Source organism: Vidua macroura, chromosome 20 (genome assembly GCF_024509145.1).
Source record: "Vidua macroura isolate BioBank_ID:100142 chromosome 20, ASM2450914v1, whole genome shotgun sequence".
Taxonomy (NCBI): Eukaryota; Metazoa; Chordata; class Aves; order Passeriformes; family Viduidae; genus Vidua; species Vidua macroura.
This window is the reverse complement of record NC_071590.1, coordinates 5040356-5059840: the sequence shown is the minus strand read 5'-3', so window position 1 is coordinate 5059840 and position 19485 is coordinate 5040356. Positions and strand designations below refer to the sequence as shown.

Below are 19485 nucleotides of genomic sequence, written 5' to 3'. Positions count from 1 at the left end.
TCTCCTAAAAGCTTCTGAACAGACTTAGCAATAAACCCTCCAAAAGCTGGGGTTTATCCTAATTCCAGTTCACATTCCTGCAACCGAGAAAGGGAAAGTCCGATATTCCCAGCCTTTGGGCTGCTCTAAATCTCTCCCTGCAGCAACATCTTCCGAAGGGCTGTGGTGACACCCTGCAGGTGAACACAGCCCCTTCCCCAGGGATCTCTGCTGGGATATCTCCTTCTGCTGAACGTTCTCCCTGCTCCTACTCACTGCATCCTTCCTCTTATCTGCACCTTCTCTCTTCCTTCCATGCCTCCAGCCTACCAAGTAAAATAGGGCTTGACAACCACACAATAAATTTTTTAAAGTGAATGCTTTAGGGATATTTCTTCCTCTGAATATTTATTTCAGCTTTTACAAAGGAATTTATCCAATTATTAATTCAACAGGAAAAACTGGAGAAAAAAGTATGTGATCAGGCAAGCCCAACTTCAAGCCACGTATTCAGGTAACAGAAATATTTTCAGTTATTTTGGCATGGGTTTCAAAACAGAAGGATAAAGTGAATGAGTTCTAAAGACGGGAACTGGCCAGGACTTTGTGCTCCATCTGAAAAGAGCTGTGTAACACTAACAGTGCTGCCCTACCAGCGTGCACTCACCCTGCACACATCCCAAACTGCACGCTGTGCTGTGGCTCGCAATTCCAGCCCCACAGGGAAGGAGGCTGAAGTGATTATGAGCTGCTTGCACATTCCTCAGCACTGCACTGCCAAGGCTGGAGCAGCTTCTCAGGCGATCCGGGATATTCTGGAACATGAAACAGTGGCAGCTCTGCCCCTCTGAGAACTCTGCTCAAATCTCCCCTCTGCAGTCGGGACTTCTAAACTCTCCCTCTCACTCCCACTCAGGCACCCCTTGCAGATTTGCAGAACACTTTGGGGAGAATCACTAAATTTCTACAGTCCATAATTTTTAACTTAGCTTCCAGATTTTCCTGTTTGTGCAACTCCTTCTTTTTACCTGTTCTAAACACGCAGGTGAAAGCATCAAGGATTTTGGCTTCAGATGGGATCCACTCACCAGCTAAATCACTGCCTGCAGCCACAGGGGTTTATGGCTTTTCACTCTTTCAAGTATTAATGATGCTCAATTCTCTGCTTAATTTTATTGGATTTCAAGTGTGTTTAGAGAGACATCCGACTGCTGCATTTGAGGGGTGTCTGTGCCACTTCTGTGTCCGTGAGCAAGTTCATTTTGCTTCCTTTCCCCCTGAGAGTACTCACTGTAATATTGTTTTTCTTTCCCTCAAAGGTTGAGAAAAGGCACATTATGAATATGCATTTCCCTTGTACAGTCTGGGGCAGCAAAACCATAAACTTGTTCATTTTATGGGTCTGTCCTTTGTTTTATTCTAACATATTTTATTGGGAAAAGGGTGACAGTTTTGACATGTATTATTAACAAATGAGGAACTGCCTAAAATTTTTCACACTGCAGTGATACCAAACATTTCTCAAAAATGATCTGTGCTGTTCAGCCTCGATGCACCACAACTCAGGGTTTACTATGACCTGATCTTTCTCTTTAGACAGTTTTGCCAACCAATTAACCATTTTCTCAGACAAGAATACTCTAAGAATTAACTTTTTCGAACTTTTGTTTTTGTATTCTACTTTGGGATGTGCTTAAGCAGTCCCTCAGAGTGAACCTCTTTTCCCTCACCTTTCTTAATTGTCCCCTAAATTTACATTCACCCACCTCTCCCTATAGGCAGAAAAGGCTGGGGGTACCTAGGTTGAAATTTTAGCACATCATGAGTACTCTGGGTCTGTAAAAGTCTTTATTATACAGACTTTCTTACCATCAACCTTTCTGCTTAACATTACACTTTCCCAAAAATGTACATAAATACAACAACTTCATGCACATTTATCACCTCCAACATAAGCAGCAGATAATCTTTCTGGGGGGAAAAAACCCCCAACGAAATCCAAAATCAAACCTGTTTTTCTCTTGCATCACCTTTAACCTCAGGACATTGATCAAATACACTTTAAATGAAATCTTCTCACAGCCCAAGCAGCAGTGCAAGTCTGTAGAGTTGTAAATAATCAAAAAGCAAAGGCTGATAAATGGCTGATTATTTGCAAGCACTGCAAATAATTTTCATTTCTGCCTTTGGAAGTAATTCCCTCACACTTATTTAGTGCTTTACTGATCATTTATTTGAAAAGAACTTTGTGTTTTCTCAGGTAAAGCATTCTTTGGAAAAAGAACGCCCTATGCAGGGCAGTTGGAATTTGCAAGGCTGAACTGGGGTTGTGTGTAGACTAAAATACAACATGTAGTGATAGGTGTGTGGAAAACTCCTTTGGAAGGAGCCTGCTCCTCCTTCAAACCCCTTTGTGAGACACAGCCCCTACGGCTGGGTGTGCAGTTTATGATGGCAAGGAGCAAGGGAAAGATAAAATTTCCACTTCAGCCATCTTTCACTGTTATTGCTTTTGATTGTTTTGACAGGGCACTTTAAAAAAAAAATCTTATTTTTACCTTCTCTGTTTTTTGTTACATTTCCTTTCAATAGCAGATCCTCTGAGCTAAACCCACATCACACACGTTATATAGCACCCAATCTGATCACAGCACAGAGCTGGGAAGAGTCTCCAATAAAACCACACACACATCCCCTTTTACACCCCGAGAGTCGTTTCGTTTCCTGACGAATTTCTCATTCCCATTAAGGAGAAACAAAAACCATTTCTGGCTCAGCCCTGGAAGGCAGCACAGCCCCTCCAAACCAAGAGCAAACAGTTTGCATTAACCATCCCTCACTCTCAAATGTCCATAAGCTGAAAAAACGCTGTGTTTTTTCCTGTTCTACTGACTGAACCCAACTGGGTTTAATTGTGCCACATCCAGAGAGCAGAGTTTGTGTTTAAAGGCAGAATTGTTTCTTTGCCTACACAGGAGCAATACTGAGACAAAACACTGAGCAAATCCAGCGTGGCACTGGGCTGTAATTGCAGAAAGAACACTCTATTTAACCACTTTAACCAGACACTGACACCTGGCATCCACTTGGTCTCCATGTTTTAACTTTTACTTGAAAATTACACTGACATTTTGATTAAAAAAAAAAAAAAGTAGTGAACACAGTTCCTTTTCGAAATAAAAACATTTAGCATTTTTAATGCTTACTATTTGTCCTTTAAAGAGAAAAGAGAATTTTGAATATACTGTTTCTGCAAGGCAACACCACTCCACCAAACACACAACAAGGCTCCAATTTCACTTTAAGTGCTTGCAAGATTAAGACCCTAAAAGCCAAAGGTGTTAACATAATACATTTATTTTATAAAACTGGAGACAAAGGAATCTTGAAGACTTCCTCAAAATACAGACCCAACCTCCCTTTACTTCAAAATAAATATATTCACATTATTTTTAAAGGTAAGTTGTGACAACCTTGTTGATTAGTGCAATTCATGTGGCAGGATTCGCTTTTCCCTTGCTCTGTACTGCATACTGAAAATAAGGCAATTAAATGAGAAAATTAATTCCATTAATTAAAAATGTTCAGTCTCGAGCAAGACAGAACGATCTGAGCTGTATAATGTACATAAACCAAAATGTTTTCCTTGACATGTGCTTTCCTTTAAGAAGGATAAATTTTGCTGCACAAAGCAATGATAATGCTATTTTAACAGCATCATAAAGCTGAAGAGAGATATATAAAATGTCTGGTTTATCTTTTAAACAGAAACCCCCTGATGTACATAGGAAAATTTACAAGTAAAATACCACCCTTCCCATAGATTCCTTACTGGTGAGTCTGAGTGAAAACTCTGGTCAGGTCAGGAAAGAAAATGATTAAACTTTGCTGAATCCATAAAGCACTGTAGCTGGAGTTTCAATACAGATCATTTTATAGTAAAATTAAAATAGAAGCCCTTTTTAATTATATAAAGTGTGCACATTATTACTGAGGAGAGAAATACACGCTTTCCTCAAGAACCATAAAATTGGCTGCTGGGAATTAGACTTCAGCTGCAATTATTATATGGTTCTATAAAGGATATTGAAAGTCTGATAAAATTGCACCCTTGTCATGTAACAGTGATGCTTAATGCTAAATAATCACTCTGCAGCATTCCAGGCATAGCTTCCCCCAAACATCATCCTCCCTGCTCACACCAAAAAGAAAACACAGCAGCATTGGGGAGCTAAAAGTGTACCTAAATATTTGAAATACCAAATGAACAGGTCAAAAGATATGTAAAGCCACACGGAGGCAAAGCAACACGTGATAAATGAGCACCGATGGCTGTTTATAAAGGAGAGCTCTCCATGGATACCCACCCAACCCTCCATGGACACTGCCCAACGTGGCAGACTACACGGGATGAGAAGGAAAAAAAAAAAAAGAGCAACACAATGAAGCAGAGTGACAAAAACCAGTGCCATACATTCCTAATGGCTGCTTTCCTTCTCCTTGCAGCCTGTGTTGTAAACTGTGAGTATTTGTTACGCCTGCACGCAGCTACAGGAGACTGACTGGACTTCTGAGAACCTGGAGTTTATTTTTACCTCAGACCTCCAGGTAAGAGCATGGGCCTAAAACCCAGAGATATTTCTCATCCCACAGACTCCACTGCACTCCCAACTCAGCCAGGAGGAAGATTTTATGTATATTAAGAATATCAAATAAATATTTCTGTGACAGGTGACATAAGGCACGCGCAGGGGACGGCGGGGCAAGAGAGAGGCTGTGGGGCGTGGGAGCAGGGCTGTAAATTTTGCTTCTGCAAATGAAAGAAAAGAGAAAATTCTTTCTCCTACAAAGAAGTCCTGATAAAGTCCCTCACCATTTCAACAGCAAGGGTCGGATATAAATCCTACCTTCTCCTCAAGGCTTGGTCTGATCTGTTGCTCAGATCCCAGCACCTGTGAGGTGCCAGGCTTCAGCAAGAAGCTTCTGCACAAGAGCACACGAAGGATCCCACACAGCTCTTGTTTGACACCACTTCTCAGGCGTGAAAAAAGCCAGACTGCTCCAACTCAAACCTACTCAGCTTCCTACCAAATTATGGCAGGAAGCTGCAGCGAGTGTTGGTGTGGAGATGGAGGGGCTGCAGTGCCTCTCCCCAGCGCTCATGCTGGACTCCCAGGCTGCAGATATGTTGGGAATGTTTCCATGGAGGGGTTTCTTTCCAAGCCAGAGCTGTGGGTGCCCATCCCAGGCCCACACTGCTCGTGCCAGGCAAACTGCTCGTGATGGTTGGGATCCTCTCTGAGTTATCCACTCCTCCCATAGCATGAGCTGGTGGGCAAAGGGAGATGTTCTGTGCTCAGCAGAACGTTACTGAGAGTCTGAGCAGGAAATAAGTGAAGGAAAACTCACAGACCACAGCTGACTAACCTAAAAACAACATTCCTGAGGCAGTTGTGGCCCAGGAAGAGCGTGGTGAGTCCCTGCATCCCTACAGAGGGACTGGCCACTGGGCACTGCTCAACTATGAATGGGAAAGCATTAAAAAATACATTTGTTAGCTCAGACTGAGCATCTGAAAACACTGGCCTTTCAACCAGTTAATCATTAAACTAAAGCATTAAAAAATTAATTTTTATTTGAAGCATGCATGAAAAGCGCTCCTTAAATGGTAAAACCAGTGAAGGCCAGGGTACTGTGAAGCCTTAAAAGTATTTAAAAGTATTAATTACACCTCAAAACCTCTCTTGAGGTATTTTGAATATTATATATATAATTTTAATGTTTTATAAAACTATAAAATGGCACACAGAATCATGTGCCAACAGCTCAGTCAGGCCAAGAAGTGGCAGTGGAGACTTGGGCTCCTCAGCCCCTCTCAGCTGTGGGTACAGCTGCAAAAAGAAAAATCTGCTCAGGCAGTTATTTATTTACCACTGGGGAAAACAAAAAAAAATCAACTCACAAAATGTGAAAAGAAATGAACTGAAACCAAATTCCCAACAAAGAAAGTTGGTATGCCAAACAAAAGGGAAGCTGAAAACACATAGAATAAAGGTCTTTGAATAAAATTTATGATCACACTTACACTGCAGAGAACTGAAATTTGGTAGTGATTTACTTTTCAGTAAGGCTTTTTCTTTTGTTTTTCTTGGAAGGCATGAAAAGTTTTCTCTATCCTTTAAAAGTACAAGTATTGCTTTTTCTTGGTGAATCTTCGAGATGCTTTTTTTTTTTTTTTTTGTTAAAATTGTCTGAACCCTCTAACAAACAAAATACTGAGGATCACAGAGTATCATAATAATATAAACTGATTAATAGAAACATTGACATGTAGATGCAATGAGAAGTCCTGAAATGTGCCACAGTCACAGTTCTCTCCATTAGAAACAATACAGGAGTCTGTCAGTTCCAGAACCAAACCATTGCTTGTATTTACCTTATTAAAAGCAGGAAAAATGCCCAGTAGCATTCACACAAACATGAACCATTAGTTTCTCAGAATAAGGGAATAATTAGCTTACCTGGAACATCAATTAATCTCTTATAAACATTCAAGAAGGCTGCCTCTGCTTCTTTGCTTCTTTTACCCAATGCATCAATCTAAAAGGGGAGATGAGAAAAGAAGCTTTAAGACTTGTTCCAATACAACTCTCACACTCAGAGCTATAAATATAAATTAATAATTTCATGTAAAACTAGTAATTACATGAAAAGGGAATCCATGTCTCCTATGTACAGCTCCTATAGAAGCAGTCTTAAAAGACTGTTCCTGCTGCATTTGTATTGAATATAAAGTCCATTTTTCAGCCCAATAACAAGCATCAATATTTTCATGACCACTCCTGCCTGTTGTGATTCTTTACTTTAAATCTTCATAAAAAGCCTGGTACTTGCCAGGTAGATTCTCTCCTCAACAACTGTTTTCCTTTACCACGTATTGAGATCTATCACAGCAAACGGAACTGCGGCCACTTCTGATGTCCCACTCTGCCTTTATTGTGGTAAATAGATTTTTCTATTATTTCCAATAAGCCCCTGAGGAGATGGAAAAATGAACTTGTTGAACACCCTGTGATACTTAACACTAAATAACTGTGAATCTTCTACATGCAAAGAAGTTTTCTAATACAGCTCAGGCACAGTCTGCACTCCTGAGCTCCTCTGACCAGCTTCTCCTTGTGTTCTGTAACACACACAATACTCATCTAAGAATTTATTTTTATCATTTTATTATTGTCCCCTACATCTGTATTTTCATCTAAAACTCCATTTTACAAGGAAAGGCAGCTTAACGGCTCCGAGAATAAAGTACCTATTCCACAGCAACTTTTTTTTGTAAACATGTATTTTCCTATTGTAGTAGAAAGCAGAGGATTTTCTATTGCTTCATATTGAAAATAAACAACCAAACTGACTCAGGATCAGATCCAGTGAATTAATACTCCAAAGCAGAGGGACAGAAAGGGAAACAGGAAAGCCTGACACAGCTCTGTGGCAGCTTACCCGAATCAGGAAACCAAAGGCATGGAGATTATCGTTCCCATATTTTAATAAAAGGCAAGGAAGGATCTGAAGAACTGCGGATACAAAGGCCTGATATCAATTCTTCTGTGTATTTGAAAGGCAGTGAATATTATGGAACCATTTAAAAGGTGCGGACGTCACCGCGGCCTAAAAAAAGGAAGGCCCTGTCTGAAAAACGTCCTTGAATTCTTTCTCTACATTATTGATTCATAGATAAGGCAGAAACAATGGCCAGAGTTTACTGTATCTGTATTTCAGGAAGGTATCTGATATTTTATTCTGCAGGAGGGGGATTTGCAGCACTGGGAAGCGTGTGACCAAGCCAGGGCTTTGCCAGCGCTCCGGCTCGGGAAGCGCCGGGTGCCCGGGAGAGGAAGAGGAGGGGAGATAAAGCAGGAGGGTGCTGCGGGGTCAGCCCTGGTGCCACTTGTGTTTACTTTGTCCTGAAACGCCTCTGTGAGGAGAAGGGAGAGATTTGGGAAGGGAGAGGGGGCAATCCTACAACGTGGACGATTAAACAGTGCAGGGAGTCGGAGCGCAGCGCGGGACAGCGCGCGGCTGGTGCGGATCACGGCTGGTGAGGGACTTGTCGGGATCACTGCCGGCAGGATTAAGGCCAGCAAACCAAAGGACAATCGTAGAAATCACCCAGAAGCACAATGCACAAGGTACAAGCCAAGAAAAGGCTTGGAGGGGAGGAGGGGTCAAGGAGGGAAATAAGGACACGGGCAGCATCCGCGCAGCATTTGGCAGCAGCAGCGAGGAAATCTTGGGAGATACGGCGAGAGGCTGGGAAGAGACAAGTTCTGGCAACACAATACAAGGCTGTATTTAAAGAAATAAACCAAATTCCTATTCTGCTTACATCCCCCCAGGATCCGCATTAATTATGGAGATGGGTGGAGGTGTGGTGTAACTGACACCTGACCTATTTAGAGCTTATCAAAGGGTATTGGAAAAGTGATAAATGAGCATCAGATGCTGAAATGATGGAGGATGTGGAGAGCAGATATAAATTCTCAAGACGAGTTGGCCATGCTGCTCTTTCAGAGTTTACCAAGAAAGACCACGGAAAGGCACTGGAATCTCCCAGGGCATCTGACCTGCCACAGAGCAAGGGATTGATGGTTGTGAATAATCTGAATTTGAGCAATCACAGATGGACTGATGCTCATTAGGGAAGGAGAACAGAAGCAATTTGGAGAGAACATTTTCACACAAGGAGTAGCTGAAATGAGCCTGTGGAACGAGATGCCAAAGGCAGGGAGGCCCTGGGATGTGTAAACCCATGCTGGGGAGTGTCAGGCACCGCTCGGGGATGGGGTGAGAAGGAAGGGGCACCACCAGGAACACTTGTGCAGTTGAGCTGTTTCATGGGTGCACAGAGACTCTCTGAAGGCCAAACCACACCATATGTTACACTTCTGGACTTCAACGTTCCCACATACAATTTTCTCTCGTTGATGCTAGGCAGAGAGCAGCCAAATTTAAATTACTATTATTAAATACAATTAGCATTACAGCACTGATTCTGTACTGTATTTTGAAAAATTCATTTGCCCCTTTTATGAAAAGCAAAGCACTTAAAATGCTTTCATTTCTGGGAAATAACAGGATGGATTTGTTTTCCTATTACAGTTTTTCCACATTTTAATAAAGAGCATTTGTACTTTTGTTCTCGCTAAGTATTATAGAAGGTATGGTTTATTTGCTCCTTACCAGTTATAGAGTGATGGAAATATAAACCAGATTTGAAACAACATCTTGCAAGGAGATCAGAGACTTTCCAAAGGAAGCAGTTTGTAAATCACAGGTATTTTACACCTTTTCTCGCCCTCAAATTCAAAACCAGAATTCCAAACAATCCCACTAGGCAGAAATATGGTTTTATGTTTTAGTTGTTAAAAAAAATAAATCAACCTGTCTGGTTTAAAGTTCTATAAAATTGAGCACTGCAACTATTTTATATCTTAAAATAAAATTTAGAAAAAGCACCGTGACAACTTTAACTGGAATAAAGAAAATAATTAGGCATGCCAGCACCCAGGGGCATAAGGAAATAAGGAAATATGGGAGGAAAAAGACATCAAAAATAGCAAAATAAAAATGAAGTCCAGAGAGAGAGGAAACAGAGAACTGAAATGACATGGAAATATTTGGAAGTTCACTGAAAAATTTTCAAATCAAAGTAAAATCGTTTTAGGAGCCAACAAGGCTGAGCTGCAATCAGCTCACATTAAAACCGTTGAACTACATTATAAAACTCTTGCTGAACATTTTTATTTGACTCTAAAAACTTCAGGGACCCTGAAAGAAGTCAACTTATAATTACACTCGCGTTGTCTTGACATGAGCTTAGTTCCAAATCTTAATTTATCTAAACCAGGCCCCATTATGTCTTCTCTGAGCAGAAAGAAACAACAGTGACCTCTGTATTCCCCACCACCCCCATAAACATATGTTCACTTTTAAGTTTTGGCATCCTATTTGTCTTGATAATACCACTGGCTCTGCAGTGAGATAACAGAAATGAGACACCAGGAATCCTCCCTGCTCAGCACAGCCTTCCTCTCACTCTTCAACCCTAAAACATCGCTGGAGCTACGTGGAGGAGCCATGGCCAGACACCGGGCTGAGACCAGTCCTCCCTTTATCCACCTTGTTTTTCCAGGTCAAGTGCTCTACTGAGTTGATGCTCGGGGTACCAAGGTCACCCTGGAGATTGTCTCCCCTTCCCCTCGAGAATCGTCTCCTTCCAACCTGCCACGAAGATCTCCATGGTCTGATCCCTTTGTTGTCTGACACTGCTGGCTTGCTCCCCCAAAAACATGGAGAGCCTAGTTCAGGAGTACTTGGTCCCAGTCTCATACCCACTGCACCTGGCTGAAATCAAAATATCACCAATGGACTCCACGGATTTATCTCCACATTTACGTAAGCACCACAGATCTGGCACCTAGGCCAGGGAAGGTGCTGAACGTGGGTTTATCTGAGTGTGGCCTCTCTCAGCTGTGTCCAGCCAAGTCCAGAAGGACAGAAGCAAAGCCTGTGGCTTTAGTTTGGAATCTGTCAATTTTTATGCAGTAGGAGATTTCAGCATTAATTCAAGTCTGATGTTTAGTGCCCCACAATCTCCTGAGCAGGGTCCGCAGGGCTGGGATGCTCTGGGCTGTATGAACCTGGTATCACCTCGTGGGCTGCAGTCAGACTGAAGGATGCACACCTCTGCTCCTGAATTTAAAGATGGAATAGGATGACTGAAGCTCTCTGCAAGGAAGCTGGACTGCCAGATGCCAGCACATCCTGCACTGACACTTGAATTCTCTGAACTGAGGGATATCAGCACATTAACAAATCTCTGAGCACGAGACTGCCACGTGTGCTGCTCGTCTTGGATCCACTTGGATCATTCAGCACAGCTGGAATGCTGGGATGCTGCACTCAGCATCCCAAAGACAGCTCCTTTGTGAGGGGTTCCCAGAGCTGTGTCTGTCTGGCATTACCAAAGCACTGGTGATTTACTCTCAGTACCACAAACACAAGTGTTCACACAACTGTGCTAAATATGAACTTTGCAGTCCCAGCTCTTCCACTTATCCTCACAGTTCTCCACTTTAGTTCCCACTCTTGTTAACCACCTTAATATGTCTTCTACTGTCCTGCACACAATCAGGAACTAATTTATCAAGTAAAAATAATTTATTTAAAAGTGAAGTTATTTTTCTGTTCTGATTTTTAATAAATGGATGCCTTAAGGAGACACCCATCCCTTTTCCCTTACACGTCTTCTGTCGTATTGTTTTGCATCACGAAATTTTTCCATTTGTCTTCAATTACTACAAGTTACCAAAACACCATTAAGAACTGGAAAAACCATATGAAACAAAGGGAGAAGCACGAGAACAACTCATTAAAGCACCACTCTTTTAAGCCATGCTGTATTCTTGAATAACTGCCTTGGAATCAAATGGTGGCTGTAGCAGGAATATTAATGCATCAGTCTTGCTTTGAAGCCTTTAAATATAGTTGGCTTGATTTCTCTTTCTTAATACCAAGCGATACCTACATTAATAAATAAATTAATAAAAATAATATTGTCATTTACAAATTAATGAAAACTTATTCACCATCCCTGTTAACTTATTTTGCCACTGACAAAAGAAAAAGTAAAAAAATTCTTATTTTTAGTTTTGTTGCAATTAAAACAGTTTTGAAGCAAAATCATAAAGAAATTATTTCTGTGCAGTTGCTTAAGGCATATGGTGTGGATTTTAGCTGGGCTATAAATTCTTTAACAGAATTAAGGACTTCACAGTGGATCCAACACCAATCTGTTTAGCAAAGCTGCTTGGCTTGGGACATAGGTACCAGGAAAGAGCCTGGGAAGGGCATGCCTGCCTCACCAACTTGTTGCTTTAACCTCAAGTTAAGCAGAGAGCTTTAGGAAGGACTCAAACACCTCAACTTTTCAATTCTCTTCCCTCCACTGTGAAACAGCTGCAACTTTGAACCCTTAAAACCTCCTCTTCCTTTCATGCCCAGATAAATCCTGATTTTCCCAGACAAGCAACACTGCCATCCCCTGAGGAATGTTCTCACAGGACAGCCTCTTGCTGCTTTTCCAATCTTTGATCTTCCTTCCCAGTAAAAGAGCCCAGCCCAACATGTGCCTGTAGATATTGACAGCAGAGCCACAGCTCTGATTAAATCCTGTTTGCCACCCTGCCTTTGGATCAGCTCTCCTGGAGCCTTGGATAACCCACCTGCCTCCCTCCTCACCTCTCTCTGCATTTCAGAGCAGGTTTCCCAGCTGCCAACCCATCCATGGGGCAGGCAGGGTGCAGCCCTGCTCCCTCCTCCTCCTCCTCCTGCCGGAGTGTGACTCAGCTCAGTGGCTCGGTGAAAAGCAAAGGAAGGAGAGGAAGAATTTATTTTCCATTGTGCTGGCAAACTGAACTGACTCATGCTGTGCATTTGCTGGGCTCAGCACGAGGAAGGAGGTGGGGACCCAGAGCTGGGGCAAGGACACCCCATGGCGTGGGTCCCTCACCCGCACGGATCAGCAGGAACAGCACAAAACCAGTGACAAGGATTGGATGGCACAAGGAGGCTCAGAGTGTCAAATGTTACCAAAATTCTCTTTCATCCATCGATCTTTACAGTATGAAAGTGGATTAACTTTGTTCATATCTATATTAGTTGATTTTATACACTCTGATGTAATGACACGTTACAATTTTCCTGGAGGCTTTGGTGTTTTTTCATGCTCAAGTAAAACAAATCAAAGGACAGCCTGGTCCTGGAAATAAGGACTTTGCTCATGGCAGCATAAAGGATACTCCTGAACACCAAGGTAATGCCAACATCCCAGCCCCTCTGACACTTTATTCAAACTCTCACAGTGTTTTCTGCTGTCACAAACCAGTAACTCCAGCAACCAGGGATGCCTGGATCCTATTTCTGTGGAAATAGGGCTGATTTGCAATGTTTTACTCCAGTTAGTAAGTGTGGCTGCCAATGACTAGTCAAATTGTGTTGTACATGAATTTTAAGTGGTGTAAAAACCTTGTGTGAAACTAGATATGGGGTGCCCCAATTTGGCTGCACAATGATAATTATTTACCTTTGTAATTCCACATTTTCATCCCAGCCTTTCTCCTCAAGTCAGCACAGGCCACAAGCCAGTGAATTTTCTTAATGCAAAAAAGGTAAAACAAAGAGGTGACCTCTAAAGAGGGGACACATCCTTCCCCCAGAACTGAAGGAACATCTTTCTAATGAATAAATCAGCGAAACATTTGTTCTGTCACCAAAGAGGGAGATGTCAGAGCTTGCCAGTTCTGATCCTCGAGAGCACAAGGATGGAGAACAACTCTGGCCACGTCAGCCCAGCCACGTTTGGGAAATGGGGCAGGGAGGAAGGGGAGAAAGCCAGGACAGAGCAGCCTGGGCTACCCCACATCACCCCCAGCTTCCCAGCAGCAGGAGCTATGTGTAAGGTGAGTGGGTGCTCTCACCTGCCCGTGCACCTCTCCCTTCCAGGCTCTGAGCAGTGACCTGGAACTCACAATCACTCCTCTCCCTCATGGATGATCCAAACTTCTGTTTAGGTATTTTTTAAAAAATTAGGTCAGAGCTAATTCCTCTTGAGGAATCTATGCAAGAAGGAGTTCATTAACCACCTTTGTGAAATAAATACCAAGTTGCACCCTTTTCCTGGTGTTTTGTACTGAGCTCACCCTCTTGCTTCTCTTTTCTGACAAAGCAAGACCAGCTTGTATAGAGCCTCATAGTAATTCTGTAATAAACAGAGGTAATTCTGTAATAAATACAGAGATAATTCTGTACTTGGAGAAACAGGGACTCAGCAGAATACCTCGCCCGGCCCAGCCCTCCCATCCCCATTCCTTCCAGCACACTTCAAGCTCTCTTTTTTTCTTCTGAGGATGAGAAGACACTGCTGACCCTGCGAGCTGCACCAGTGCTGCCTGTCGGAATCCTGACTAAACTGAATTTCCCACCACTGTTCCCGTTGCCCCCGAGCGCGTGGCAGCGGCACAGCGCGCCTCGGTACAGACAGCCCACCAGCTGCCAACAGGAATTTCAGCACTTTGTCAATTATGTAAAAATAAGAGGATTTGGGCTGATCCTCCCCAAAGTTACTCTGGTAGTCTCTGCTGTCTTGGTACAACTTGCCTGCAAGTTGGAGAGGAACCTGCAAGAGCTTCAGGGAAGGTGCACGGCGCCTGTCGCTGCCTCTGGTGGGATGTGTAAGGTTTGGGACTTTGCCTGTTATCCCCACAGCTGAGAGCTGTCCCAGGAAGGAAAAGGGATTATTGATATAATATTGAGATACATACACTGATGTAAAGAAAAAGATATTATTGATATAATAGGAGAGGCTCTGACTGTATTTGAGAGTCTCAGCAGTTCTGTCCCTCCCCTGCAGGTCAGTGTCTCCTCTTGGGGATGCTTTTGGCTCTGCAGCAGCCACCCCATGTGCTCAGCAGGGAGAGCTCATCTGCCCATGAGATGCTGGAGTATATTTAAATCACCTTCCTCAGGAAAGATGTTGTTTAAACTGCAATCAAGCCAGCCAAAAATAAATAAATAATCATTTACACACTTCTGTAAACAAAGAAATGAAAGCACTGTGGAGCTGCCGTTACCCCAAGAGCAGGTCACGACCTCTTCCTGCTTTGGGGAACAGAGCTGAGATGAAAAGTGGACTTTGAAAGAGAATTAACTGCCAAAAATATTCACTTCTGGGAAAGAGAGGGTTTTGATGGGACTTCCATTGGAAAGCAGGGGGGCTCTGGGCCCAAACACGAGCGCTGGATTTTGATGTATGCTGTTGACTTCCCCAACACAGAGCAATTTGTAATAGCTTTGCCACGCTGTTGTTTTCAAAGCTCCTGCTACATCACAAGCATTTATTTCTGACCACAAAATTACATTTATTCAACAGAAAGCAGCTCAGGGTCTTTAAGAGGTTAACTTCTGGAGTGCTTGGCTGCTCTCCAGCCTCCCTATGAGCATCAGTGCTAATGCAAGGCACACAACAGCACCCAGGCTGGCCGTGATTAATAGAGTGCTGAACACGCTGCTTTCCACATACACACACTTTTCATTCCCTTGCTTCCATAGATCATGGACTTATCCTCAAAATATCTGACTGAAATTGAATTTGGCTTCTCTCTCAACCGTTCATTTCCTATGTTATGCAAGGTTATATCCTTTTCTGCATGAGCAGAACCAAACCAGCTGCAGCTTTTGAGAAGAAAATGTGTTTTCAATTATGAAGTTGGCCTGAATATTGAACCACAGTTCTACTGCTGCTCTAATTGAGCCATCACGGAGTGAATGTACAGGAAAGAAATTGTATTAATTAGGTTTGGAAATTTAACATAAGGAAATTAAAGGGGGTAAAATAGAAAAATATGAGTATCAGCTCAGGAATAGTCCCTCAAAATGCAGAAGGAATGTAGGTCTGAAGTGGTTTAGACACACACATTATTAGAGTACTCCTTCAAAGACATGATTAGTAGTTCCAGCACATCAAACTGATTTTCAGCTTCTGTTGTCTGCATATAGAAAATTATTAAATTACTCGACTGACCAAATTAATAGTTTAAAGAGCAATTCAGCTGAGTGGGAGCCAGAGTGGTCTCATCAGAATGGCAATACCCTTAAAAGTACTTGCTCTGGGAGAAGTATATGAGAAATGGCTTTCACAGACATCAAGTCCAGCATGTTGTTTTGGAGTCTGTGCCTTAGAGGGTTCTCCAAATGAGGGATTACTGCATTACTGTTGGACAGTGCTCCTATGCCACATGAAAAGAATGCTAATGACCTCAGGAAATCCTTTCCCAGCCTTAAAATATCTGTCTGATGACTTCACAAATACAGATTCCAACATTAGACTTCCATACCACAACTTCAGTTCTGTAAATTAACATAGCCCAAGAACATCCCTTCTTTTTGTTGCTTTTTTTTTTCCCCCCAGATTTCATGTACAAATATCCATCCACTGATGTACCCATGGTAAAGCACAGTGACCTACCCAAAACACAACTTATTCAGATGGCTGCTTGCAGGAGTGCCTTGCTAATTATATATAATAATCATGTCATGATTGCATGGTGAAGCTCTTTAACCTCTCCTGATTCTGTCCTGTATTTAGCCCAGCACAGGGAGAGCGAACCATTAATAAGTTGCATCCTCAAGTTAATGGCAAGGAAAAGGAAAAGCAAGACAGAGATTTAAGATCAAAATGACAGGAATTTTACACTTCTGAAATTAATGACTTTTAACTGTCTTGCTCACAATAGCCTATTTACACCACCCAGACCTTAAATCTTCCAGGAAAGGCAGAAAAGTTACCCACAGATTTCAAAAGAACAGTACCATCAGCTCTGAAGCAGACACAACATTGTGTTAAATTAGAAAACTGCCTTCAAATTTCCATTAAGATCCCAAATAAGGAAAAAGTACTATAATAAAACTATTCTCTAGTGATGAATTAATAGGGGCTCATGCCGAACTAGGAATGCATTTGAAAATTTGTAGTATGTTAAATTCCATTTCGTAGTGCTTTTACTTTAACTCTTATCATAAAAAATCCAGTTACTTAATGCACTGAGATCTATACAAAAAAAGTTATTTCCAAGTACTAATGGAAACTGAATATTTGATAACTGGAACAGTTGTTATCTGAACGAACGAGATAAATAACTAAGGAATACAGAATGTTCTGCTTTGTCCTGTATTTATAAATTCATACGATATAAAGGGAAAATACTGGGGGAAGTAGCAACATTCCGTGCTTACACTGAAGAGAAAAATTGGCTAAAGTGACCTGTGGGTTTGTTTAAAAAAGCCAACTGGCCCCAGGTTTACCAGCAGCTCCCATAAATCGTGTTTGGGAGGGGACATAAATACCTGAGCTTAACTTCCCCCCTCTCCAAGTCACGTCAGGCTCACCCAGGCACAGTTCAAGGACAGTTTAAGTCAACCTGAGCTGACACATTTGTGCTGCTCCTGCTCTCCTGGCCTCTCCCCTGCACTGAGCTGCTGCTCTGAACCCACCTGGTGGGAAAGTAAGCCAGCAAAAAGAGAGGAAAAAACCCCAACTTTGTGCTGAATGTGGGCTCACACCAGAAAAAGTGCTGAGGAAAGGCAGGGGGTGGGGAGCAGGAACACAGCAATATCCACGTAAAGCTGCTTAAATACCTGGGCTTATCAGGGAGCTGCCTCCATCCTCTGACCTGCTGGCCCTCCCTGGAGCCCAGAGCCCTGTGGACAGTTCAGCCCACGTGGGATTGGCAAAAGCCCATTTCCTTTCTGATGTGGAGTCTAGTTTACTATTCCATGCCAGAAGCACCTAATTCTGTCTAAGAGCAGAGCTGGAGCAAAGGATGAGGCAGCAGCAGGGGGTGGAGACAGGAGTCAGAGGCAAAAATGTGGTGGAGACTCTCCCACAGGGAAATGGAGAAGTTGCATCAGGCAAGAACCTTTTTCCTCAGTTCTGAGTGAGCAGCTGGTGGTGCCCCAAAGTTCCATTTTCCCACCCACAATGCCTATGGAGGCTGCTCCTACAGCATGCCCTACTCCTGCTCCAGGACACTCACTCTCCAGCAGAAGGGGCCCTAAAAAACATTTACTCTCACCACTTCTCCACTTACATCTGTTTTATTTATTCCCTGCTGTTGACCTTTTAAAAAAAACCTGAAGTCATAGGATCACTGAAAGGTTTGGGTTGGAAAGGACCTTAAAGCCCATCCTGCTCCAGCTCCCCTGCCATGTGCACCTTCCACTAGAGCAGGTTACTCAGAGCCCCATCCAGCCTGGCCTTGAACACTTCCAGGGACAAATCTGGGGCTGAAAACTGATGTCTGTGTAGTAAAATAAGGGAACCTCTTGCCCTATTCCTTCTCCCTGCTCACATCCCATCCCACAGGTATTGTGTGACCAAAAGGTCCCTCTGCCAGCTCCTCCCAGGACATTAAATATCACCTGACAGGTAATAAATGATTGCCAGGCAACCCAGGGGCTGCTGAGCTGAGTGTCTGTTCCCAGCAGCGTTGCTCCCTGAGCCTCTCAAGGGACAGGAATTGAGGCATCTCTTGTGGATTTGAAATGGAGAGAAGCCCATTTGCTCAACAAAACTTGTTTTTGAGATACCCAGAGCAGTTATCTCCTGATGTTTTAGAAAGTCAGCCTTAACAACAACCAGAAACCAGATCTATATCCTGAACAATCAAATATAACTCAACAGAACAGGCTCATATCCTCAGTATTTTGATTTGTCTCCAAAACAAGATACAGTAATTACATCTATAATCAAATACCATAATTCACAGTTTAATGTGGTGCATTTATGTAGTCAATCATGATTAGTTCAGGTTTTTTAGGTTTCTGAAACCCTGTCTCGATTAGGGAGACTGGAATCACCGGCTCAGAGATTCAGCAGCACAATCTTTTAATGTATTTGTGCTTCATTTACGTAACAGGGGATTACAACAACAAATTTTACTCTGGTGAGGTTGAATTTATACCAAAATAAACTTCACTTTTATATCAGGGAAGCAAAACTACAGGAGAGGAGTGTGTGTGAGCCATGCCAAGGTAACAGGGAGCTGTCTCCACCAGGGAAGATCTAATGGAAGAATCTCCTTCACTGGAGCCAACTTTAAATTTATGCTTTTTACTTGATCCTCAGACATTCCCTTCATTAAAGAACAGTGCTGAAAGCACACATGCACTTTTCAGTCAGTGCATTGCGAGCTTGAAACTGAAGTGAAAAGGTTCCAAGAGCACTGCAATGCACTCGGAGCAATTTTAAAGTGTAAATTTCCATTGGCAAACGGACTCACGCAAGTCATTCTTTGTTCTCACATATGTCTGTTGGATATATCAAGGACAAAGTTATCCTGTTTATTTATTTATTTCTAGCAATACTTGGGAAATCAAGTTGTAAAACAGAAAGTACCATGCTGCTTTGAAATGAAGGATTACTGCCTAGCTGGGACACAGATTTAGCAGGATGTAGAAGCGATCAGGATTGCAAGCCTCACTAAGGGCAGTTGTGCACTTAAATCCCTATCCTGCAAACATGCTCCTGAACTTCTCTGTGCTGATGGAGGTGCCACAAGCTGAAGTCAGTGAACAACTCATGGGCTGAGGAAGTGCTGGAACACAATTCTTGAGGGGCAGCGTTGTGTAATGTGTATCAGTGTGAGCTCAAGCCTCCATCCAGCACCCCACGCACGCACGGAGCTTTACAAGAACAAATGTAATTTCCACCCTCCCTCCCTGACGCTTTCTGAGTAGCAGAACCACGGCTCCCATCTGGCCTCAGCAAAAATGGAAAACTCTCTAATTGGCCCAGCTGCCTTTGCCTGCAGAAACCCTGCAGAATAACAACAGTTGGCTTTTAAACTCCTGAGCACTCTGCTCGTGTGTTCTCGGCGAGTGCTGTGG

The 19485-nt window shown here is 42.7% G+C and overlaps 1 protein-coding gene across 9 annotated transcripts in view; it reads right to left on the bottom strand.

Annotated features, from left to right (window-relative positions):
* CUX1 (cut like homeobox 1) overlaps nt 1-19485 on the bottom strand; it is a 270331-nt gene that overhangs the window by 143537 nt on the left and 107309 nt on the right. For all 9 annotated transcript variants that reach the window (XM_053995232.1, XM_053995235.1, XM_053995234.1 and 6 more), the window contains exon 4: nt 6501-6579. In XM_053995232.1, coding sequence (XP_053851207.1) covers nt 6501-6579 — 79 coding nt within the window. The remainder of the gene's footprint in view (nt 1-6500; nt 6580-19485) is intronic.